Source organism: Epinephelus moara, chromosome 14, assembly GCF_006386435.1.
Source record: "Epinephelus moara isolate mb chromosome 14, YSFRI_EMoa_1.0, whole genome shotgun sequence".
In the NCBI taxonomy this organism is placed as follows: Eukaryota; Metazoa; Chordata; class Actinopteri; order Perciformes; family Serranidae; genus Epinephelus; species Epinephelus moara.
Window position 1 is genome coordinate 36,729,174 of NC_065519.1, and position 10,248 is coordinate 36,739,421.

General features: G+C 43.2%; 1 protein-coding gene across 1 annotated transcript in view; it reads left to right on the forward strand.

Annotated features, from left to right (window-relative positions):
* Positions 1-10,248, forward strand: part of ldah (lipid droplet associated hydrolase) — a gene marked incomplete at its 5' end in the record, with an annotated part of 21,591 nt that overhangs the window by 6,596 nt on the left and 4,747 nt on the right. Inside the window, 2 exons of the mRNA XM_050062359.1 lie at positions 5,543-5,712; positions 8,788-9,028. Coding sequence (XP_049918316.1) covers positions 5,543-5,712; positions 8,788-9,028 — 411 coding nt within the window. The remainder of the gene's footprint in view (positions 1-5,542; positions 5,713-8,787; positions 9,029-10,248) is intronic.

Below are 10,248 nucleotides of genomic sequence, written 5' to 3' on the forward strand. Positions count from 1 at the left end.
CTGCGCTTCTCTCATGATTGTGATTGGTCTGCTGCGTGCGTGTTCATGGCTCTTGATAAAGCAACCCTGGGCTGAGTTACCGAGTTGATATCCAGCATCATGATATCGATTATCCTGATTGCCATTGTTAGGATTAGTCAACCCAGGATAGGTCTGGGTAACCCAGGAAAGGTTGATCTCGCTTCGTGATACAGGCCCCAGGTCTCTCTCCTGGCATGTATGATAGTCAGTCAAGTTTAGTTAGTTGTATTTTTTTGTTTGTTTGTCTTTTAGTTGTTTTAAACCCAAAACCTTACAAAGGATGTACTTCAACAGAGAACATACACCCTATATTGAGTGACAGCACAAAATAACAACACAACACCACACAACAACTTTCAGTACCATGCAGTGTATATGATAAGTTTAATGCAAACAGTGACTTGAGTGAAAGTAAAGATAATCTTGGTCAAATATTACTCCAATACAAGTGAAAGTTGTTCAGTCATTTTTTTTACTTAAGTGAAACTGCACCAACTGATTAACATAGCAGGGATTGAAATAAAATAAATAAAATTAAAATCAACCAGCCACCCTCCTCCCCTGACAAGTAAAGAACAGTCCCTAAAGTGCGGTGAGGTCTGTGGACCGTTACCTGCCACAAAGAGTAATGTGAACGGCTCGTTTCCCCTCTGACACGTCACATACCTGTGTGCCGCCACGGCTCAGCTGTTCAGGTACTCCTGGGCAGTCATGACACCAACGAAAGAGGAAATTATTTGACCTGGAGCCAGGATTCTTGCGCCGGTAAACTGTTATCTTGCACCGCGGAGCACTATGGCCACCGTATTTGACAGGAATTTACCAGCCAGAGGCAAAATCTACCCGTAATTGGCGAGTGGCGAGTGTTAGTTTTGGACCCTGTTAGACAGTGATGTGTATTGTGAAATACCAAAGCTCTTCATACAACATGAGATGCCTGTCGACAGAAGCAACATCCCATGACAGCAGGACTTGGGAAAATGGCCTCACTTGAAACATGTCTGCTTGCCAGAAATAGATTCAGATGTGGAGGTTCTGATAGGCACAAATGTCCCCAGTGCTTTGGAGCCCCTGGAGGTTATTAGGAGCGTGGATGGAGGGCCATATGCTGTCAAGACGATGCTGGGCTGGACAGTAAATGGACCACCTGGTGGATGCACTGATAGTCCTGGGTGCCAGTCAGCAGTTACTATCAATAGAATTTTAGCCATCACACTTGACGAGCTCTGGAATAAACAGTTTAAGACAGACTTCCCTGAGAACAACCAAGATGAACTGTTGGGGATGTCAAGGGAGGATTGCAGGTTCTTGGAAATGGCTGACAGATCTGTGAAACTGGTTGATGGCCATTACAGCATTGCTTTGCCTCTTAAAGACAGAAATTTCAGCATGCCTAACAACCGCATAGTTGCCGAGCAACGTATTCTTAATTTGAAGAGGAGGTTTGTTGGGGAGCCATCGTTCCACAAGGACTACATTGCATTCATGAACGACCTCATAGCAAGTGGTTTTGCAGAAAGAGAGCCAGACACAGATCTGAAGCGTAGTGATGGTAAGGTTTGGTATATCCCTCATCATGGGGTATACCATCCTCAAAAAAAGAAGATGCGTGTTGTTTTTGATTGTGGAGCATCATTCAAAGAGGCCTCACTCAATGCACATCTCCTGCAAGGACCAGACCTCACAAGCATGTTGATTGGCGTCTTAACTAGATTCAGGAAAGAACCTATTGTTCTTATGTCCGACATCGAGGCCATGTTTCACCAGGTTCGAGTGCCAGGGGAAGATGCAGACCTGTTACGATTTTATGGTGGCCCACTGGAGACTTTAGCCAGTGTATGGTGGAGTACAGGATGGTTGTCCATCTGTTTGGGGCTACATCTTCCCCAAGCTGTGCTAATTTTGCTCTCCGGAGGTGCGCCAAAGATAACAAAGAGCTCTACAGCCAGCAGGTGTTTGAAACCATCGTGCACAGTTTTTATGTTGATGACCTTCTCACTTCTGTGGCCTCAGAACAGGAAACTATATACCTGTATGGCTATGTTTTTGCCTGCAACATGGGAGATGGAGTATGCGAACCTCATCAACTTGTCCAGGTTTTTTGATCCCAGTAGCGGCACAAGGGGCTTGTGGTCAGTCTCAACATGGAAAGTGATCCCCACCAGGAAATCAGAAAAGCGCTCACACCCCCCATGTAATGGCCAATGCCTCTTTTTCAATTTGAGCGTATCTTTGCTCCGTGTTGCTGAGTGCTCTGGAGGCATACGCTACTGGTTTGAGTTGGTCGTCTGTAGTAACACTGCTCCAAGTCCGTAAGAGGACGCGTCAGCTGAAACCACTGTGTTGACTTTAGCGCTGTAGAGTGCCAGTCCAGGTGGCGTACTCAGATCCTTTTTGATACTGTCAAATGCTTGCTGTTGTTTATCTCCCCATGTGAATATATTCTTTGCTCTCAACAGATCTCTGAGAGGCTGTGTTTTTTCTGCCAGATGTGGGAGGTATTTACCTAGGTAATTTACCATCCCCAGGAAACATCTGACTCCAGTCATATCAGCTATGTTTTTCATGCTGGTGACCGCTTCCAGTTTATCAGGATCTGCTCTGACTCCGGCCTTATCTATAATCTGCCCCAGGAACTTGACACAGTCTTTTGAGAATTCACACTTCTCACTTTTTAGTGTGACTCCTGTCTCCTGAGAACTGCATGTAGGCGTGTGTCGTGGAGGGCCTGCGACTCTGCGTACACCAGCACGTCATCCATTTGGCATAATAGTCCCTCTAAGCCCTCTGGGATCTGGGACATTCTCCTCTGGAAGTGCTCTGGTGCAGAGGATATGCCGAAACACAGGCGATTAAAGCAGTATCTGCCAAATGGCGTGATAAATGTCGTCAGGATTGCAGATTCCTTTGATAGGGGTATTTGCCAGAATCCCGAGTTGGCATCGAGCTTTGAAAACACTTTCGCCCCCTCTAGCTGTCCAAGTGTATGCTCGACTGAGGGAAGCATGTGCCTTTCTCTCTTGACTGAGTCATTCAGTTTTGTTAGGTCGACACATATGCACACCTGTGTTATTTGGTTTAGATACAGGGACCATTCCATCGCACCAGTCAGTGGGTTGTTCAGCCTTTGAGATTACACCCAGGTTTTCCATACAAGCCAGTACCTGCTTCACTTTGGGCAAGAGTGGTAGAGGGATTCTTCTCGGGGTAGTCAGGGAAAACGGTTTTGCATTTGGTTGCATCTTGAGTTCAATTTTGTATTCCCCTCCATTTTGCCCAGCCCTTCAAAAAGCTTGGGATACTGCTGTTTTACTGACGCTGTGGAGTTCAGGGATATGGCATGTACCCTGGCTACCAGTCCCAGTGCTACACTTGCTGTGCCTCCCAGTAGACCTGACTTCAGACCTGAGACTACATACACATCTTCTACTGTGCTCTTGCTGTGTGTTGTCAGTGTGGCTGTGAATTTTCCTCTCACCCGCAGACGGTTCCTTCCAGCTCCATAGAGAGAGCAGCTCTGGAAACTGTCCATATGCTTGGTATTCAGAATCCGGTATGGCTGTTACATCCGCACCTGTATCTATTCTGAAATCAAATTCATGGCCGTTTATCTTGACTTTTGTTAGCCAAGTGTGAAAGGGGGAGAGAGAGGGAGTGACATGCAGCAAAGGGCCAGAGGCTAGAGTCGAACCCGGGCCGCTGCGGCAACAGCCTTGTACATGGGGCGCCTCCTCTACCACTAAGCTACCAACGCCCCTGTTAGCCAAGCTTTGGCGCCCCCATCTGCGCCCACTGAGCCCAAGAAGGCCATGTCCTCCTCTGTGGCATCCTCACAGGTGGCATGAACCTCTCCAACAGCCCCAGATCTGCACACTTTTGCATAGTGTCCTTTTTTGTGACATTGGTTGCAAAATACATCTGTGGCTGGACACTGTAGCTGTTTGCTATGAGAAGGTGCTCTACCACATCTTTTGCACTGTTTGTCATTATATGGCTGTGACTGAGGGTGCTTACTTTGTCTCTTGAAGGGTGTTTTGCTCTGCTGCTTAACTTTGCCTTTGTTGACTGTTCGCTGCTGCACACCAACACTGTCCATATTAGCAGCTGTAGCCGTTGTTTTGAAGTTGCTCACTGGCACGTCCTGCTGCTTTTTCACTAGTTCACTTTGGCGGACACGAGTGACAGCTTTCTCCAGTGTTAGCTCAGGGTCCATTTGGAGTTGCTCAGACAGCCTTTTGTCTCTCAAGCCCACAACTAACCTGTCATGAATCATCTCGCTGTGTAGTTCTCCATAGCCACAATGTTCGGACAAACAATAAAGCGCTGTGATGAAGCTATCAGCAGAATCTCCAGCCTCTTGTTGTCTCTGATTGAACTTAGCTTGTTCAAAAATAATATTTCTGCGAACTACAAAGTGTCCTTCCAGCTTAGCTGTGACAGTGCTGAACTCACGTATCTCCTCCGGCGTCAAGCGAAGTGAGGTTATCACGTCCTCAGCTTCCTCTCCCATGGTATATATTAGAGTGTTCACTTGGTTTTCATCCAGCTGTAGCTCCAGACTGGACGCTATCCTGAACCTCTCAAACCTTTTAATCCACCTGGGCCATTCCTCTGACTTTGTGAAATTGAAGCTTGGTGGTGGAGGCACTTGAAACCAATCCATGGCTGCTCACTTTTTTTCTTTTTCCCCGTCTGCTGCGCCCGGTATGTTAGGTTGTTTGCTTGCTAACATTAGCTTAACTTAGTTTTGCAATCAGCACGGCTGCAACACAAATGAAACTGGCAGGTTCTCTTCGTCCTCCGTGAAAAAACTGTCGTCCTTTTCTCCATTTTGAACAAAGTCTTCTGACACCATGTTATGAAGAGTGAGAGCTCGGACTGCACATCTTGTGTTTAACTTGGCAACTTTACTGTTTTTTTAACAACACACCTATTACAAGACACTCTCGGTCTCTGACCTCTAGGTGGCAGTGATGTACTACAACTCAACTCTGATAACAGTACAGCTAGTTAGCTAATGTGGCAAATGAGTATGATTAGCTCATTTTCATGTAGCGTACAAGATGGGAACATTGTTTATTTACTTTCCAGCATTGTGTCTCACCAACTAGGTAACAAAATAATGTGAAGTCAACACGCAGCGGACTCAAACCTTCACCCACTGAGCTGCAGAAAGACGCTCTGATGCCTTGCTTTCAATCTGCTGCATGATTGTACTAACAAATTGTAGCTGGGTAGCTACCTCGCAAACAAAGCTAACAGATAAGCATGAGTGACATGGCAGTTGTCTGTGACAGGCCCATTTTGGCCAGACGATAAATTGGTTGGGCTCTAATAACTATGCTCCCTAAACAGGAATGTTCATCAAACCCAATATATTTCAGAATTTGTTATGTTGTTATGAATGAGTAATTCAGGATAGTTGAACAAAGACACCAAAGACAATATAGAGAAATCGGTAAGAATTTGACCAAGACAAGTGAAGATTTTTATCTTTTTCTTTTTTTGTCTTTTTTTACAGATGCCTCCTCAGCAGTAGAGGGTGATGTGTTTGGTCTGAACGGGCAGATTGAACACAAGCTGGCTTTCCTCAGGAAACATGTTCCCAGAGAGACCAGCTTGGTCCTGGTGGGACACTCCATTGGCTGCTACATTATTCTTGACATGATGAAGAGAAATCCTGAACTCAAGGTTGGATGCGATATCTCACAACAATTTTTTTTGGGAAGAAACTATAACATTTTCAATATACCATTCAACTATCTAAATCACCCCACTGTCCACAGGGTGGCTCATTAAAGAAGAGTTAGTGAAACCTGTGGAAAGAAAACTCAAAAATGAAAATTCAGCCATTATCTACTCACCCATATGCCGAGGGAGGCTCAAGTGAAGTTTTAGAGTCCTCACAACACTTCTGGAGATCCAAGGGGAGAGGAGGTAGCAACACAACTCCACCTAATGAAGGCTTACGGCGCCCCAGATTCNATCTCCGGAAGTGTTGTGAGGACTCTAAAACTTCACCTGAGCCTCCATCAGCATATGGGTGAGTAGATAATAGCTGAATTTTCATATTTGGGTGCACTATCCCTTTAAACTGAGCGGTCTGTCACATGCTGTTCAAACACACCCTACTCTGGGTGGTCACTGTGTTTCGAAACCGGAGTAGTCGGCAATCTGGAAAAGGCAAAAAAACGCCATAATTTGAAAGTACGCCCTCTTCCTGCCACTCTCTCCTCTCTGTCGTAAGCCCCTCCTACCAGACAACCATGGGCATATGTACGTGCTTCATACAGTAACCCAACATTTCCCATAAATTAATTTATCAATCTTATGTCATTTAGGGCTGTACCCGAGTCAAGATTAAGATAGTCAAATGACATTCAGCTGTTTAATACAAATATTCGCGATTCTTTTTTTTGTTCTGAAATGTGCAAAAAAACAATTTGCCAACAGATATCAAACAAAGGCCAGAGACTGTGTGGTATTTAGGGCTGGGTTGAAATAATCGATTCATCCGACTAAATCGATCTTCACTGGAATGACCCGATATCGATTCATAAATCCGAGATCGATCTTTTACTATATGCTTTTTTCCACGGATGCGTGAAGCTTTAACCCCATTAACCTTGCCGATAGTAAACGAGCCGCAGCACTAAGTTATGAACGACCGTAGTGTTGAGAAGCTCTGACATTACCTGCTCTTTTATCTGTAACTATTAAGTAACTTTTTCACATTTGGGTATAATTTATTATCATGCTCCAGCGTCTCCTCCTGCTGTCTGTGCGTCCTGGCTGCTGCGCCACTTTAACACACACATACAGACACACACAAACACAGAATAAAGATGCCGCGATGTAGACAGAGAGGTGAAGATAACTTCAGCTGAAAACTACGCTTGTTACTGTGAGTGCAATAAAACCTCCTTTCGGGAAAAGCCAATACTTTATCAATACACCTGATTGGCACTAAACATGTTGTACAGTAATATTTAATTCTGCTCTGTCCACAGTCTCTCATCCACCGCCGCCAATATTATGTTATAAACAAGCACCGAGCACTTTCCAGCTAATAGCAAATTGTTACTAACAAGCTAAAACAACAACAACTGTTGATGTTAAGCTGTTTAACTCAGCTTGTCTCGTGTCTTAAAACTTACTGTGGGTCATGTGACCTGCAGGCAGTGAATCTCCTCAGCAGCAAAAGGAGGAGCAGAGAGGACAGGAGGACTGATACTGACTGATGTCTGTGTTCTTTATTCTTTCTAAACTTCACTCAGTATTGTGATGTCAGGAATATGATTTATTTTATTGACATTTTTATTTTGTTTCCTGGCCTGGCTCTCAACGAAAACGCAGAAGGCGCTGCTGTATGTCCCGTGCTGGCGGATGTATTCTCAAGATGGCGAAACGTTATGGAACCCCCCAGACGACTTTCTCGCACAATGTACAAACAAATCCAAAATTCTCCTTTTTACGAGAATAAGTCAGATTATTGGTGGAGGTAATAATACACCAATGATGACATATTTATGAATGCAGACATCAGTTTTTGCCAATGAACAACTGGATGTTATACAATGTCCCTTTAAGTTTATGTTGTGACTGTGCTGTTTTAATATTACTGTTGCTGCTCTAGAAACAACATTTAGTTATAAAATATTCAGTTTTATTCCTGTTGTGAATTTATTGTTTTTAAAAAATAATTCCTTGTAAATGTTACACTATTAGTTCTCTGAGAATCTTTCACATACTACCTAATCGAATCGGGACCCCTTGAATCAAAACCGAATCGATTCAGGGAATCAGTGGCGATACCCAGTAAGTATCTGTGAGCTGTAAATTCACTACCAGAAAAGAGAAGATAATGTTATCTCAGAGCCTTACGGTGCAAAGTTTCTTCTCCTCTGTGCTGCTGCGTCACGTCTGCACCAAAGAGTAGCACGACAGTCAAGGGAGCTCACTCAACAAAATCTAAGAACCAAAATGTCCCCAGAGGAACACTCCAAACCACACTAATTAGCAAAAAAACCTGCTTGACTTTAAGCAATCTCAGTCGACTGCGGGCTGAGAAGTCTCTGACTGACGATTCAAATCTGCAACTTTCAAGGGACAGCCCTAATGCCATTAAAAGTTTGTTGATCCAGCGGGGAGTAGGGCCTATTGGCTCAGGTTGGCAGAAGGCTAAACTAAACTAGCAACATTTTCTCTCCATTTCTGAAACACCCCTGATATTGACACACGTTTATTTCATTTATTGTCAGACTCTCTTTTAGACGTTGTCTTCCTGTCTTGGGTTGCTTTGCAGTGTAGGCAGTTGTTGCCAGTGCTGGAATAGCAACTATCTCTGTGGGATTCTCCATCACTGAATCAGGCTTTCTCCAAAGGAGCATGCATGCACATCTGCATTTGTAGAACAGCCAATAGGAATGCCCTCTTTCTGAAATGGCCTGTGATTGGCCAAAGTCTCCTGTCACCTGAAACCAGAACCCAGAGCAGGTGCAGAGGTCTAGTTTTCTCTCAGTACAATTTCAATACAATATGCTCAAAGGTTATTATGGGACTTTTGCCCAGTAACGCCAAAGAAAAACTGCCTACTCCAGCTTTAAAACATATGGAATAACTCCATTTTGTATTTTGAGGATTTCCATAATTTCCAAGTTTGATATCTCTGTGAATTTGTTCCTCCTATGATGTGTCTGTTTTTTGTGTCATGTTGATCTAAGACAGCTGAAGTGTCCTTTGTAACCTTGTTGTTTTTTCCTTGAGATTATAAAGGCCATCATGCTGTTTCCCACCATCGAGCGCATGGCTCAGACTCCTCAGGGGAAGGTCATGACCCCTGTGTTGTGTCACTTGCGTTATGTGGCCTACCTGCCTCTCTTCCTGCTCTCTCTGCTGCCTGAAGGACTCAAAGCCTGCTTAACCAAACTGGTGTTGGGTGTCATTCGCTCTATGGACCACACTGTAGTCCAGCCTACTGTAGGTCTACTGAGTGGAGACTGTGCAGGTTGGTTACGCTTTGCTTTTCATTGCTGTGATGCTTTTACTGTTCACTTTTTGTTTGGAATGTTAGTGCCCGCTGGATGTGTTGCTATACAGCTATAAACATAGAATGCCACCATTTATACAGACTACTGAGAAGTACACAGCTGCATGTTCTTTAGTCAGAAAAATGTTTGGCTAAAAAACACAGGTTCATAGCAAGCTGTCAGTTTTGCTGTTTGATTCTCAACACATACATTTTTCCACGATGAGGGTTTTTTTTTTGTTTGTTTGTTTTTTCAATTTTATTAATAAAGCCCAATATCACAAATCACAGTTTGCCTCAGAGGGCTTTACAGCATCCCTGTAGGTCCATGTACCATTCATTCATTTGAATTTCAATTAAGAACGAAAAAACAATATGTTTATTCTGTGTTTCTGTTTTGGTTTTGAAATGGAAAAACGAAAGAACTAAGGGTACACGGGTCCAAATCTGTGTATGGTTCATTCTTTCATTATTCCGTTTCAAAACAAAATAAAAAAAACAAAAACTTAAATCCGTTTTTCTGTTTTGAAACAAAAACCAAAAAACACAAATACAGATAAACAAAAAAACTGTGTTTTTCTGTTTTGGAAATAAAAATGGAAAAACCCGACTTTGGTTTTTTGCAGATTCATTTTTTCATTTATTGCTTTGGACAAAAAGTTGACAGGTGACATCAGAGGCGGAAGTAGCTTCAAAATAAAAGACAGGAAGATAAGATTGCCTAAAAAACTTATAAATATCCTATACAACGTTCCCATGTATCTTTTATTTCCACTTACACCTGATGTTTTGCGCATTTTGAAAAGCTGCCTGCCATTGCTGTGAGGAACTTTTTATTCATAAAAATAGAAATAAAATGGTATGATCACAAATTTTATGGCTACAGTAAAACTTGTTCAACCATAACGTTGCTGTTCAGAGGGAAATCGTCATGCATACTGTTCCCATGAAGGACGTATAGGGATTCCCTCAGAGGTTGTGTTTTAATATTCATTCGCTGAATTGTTTGCAATAAAGTAATCAAGGATATAATAAATTATTGTGTGTGCTGCGTTGTTACCGTTTATACTGGGTTTCTCCATAACGCATCGTTGTGTCAGTGAAGTTTCAAGCTGATGTTTGTCCTTTTCACCAGCAGATGGCAGTAGGCCTATGGATTTATTTGCTGTCAATGAAAGCCTGGTTTTCTCTTAGTTTCT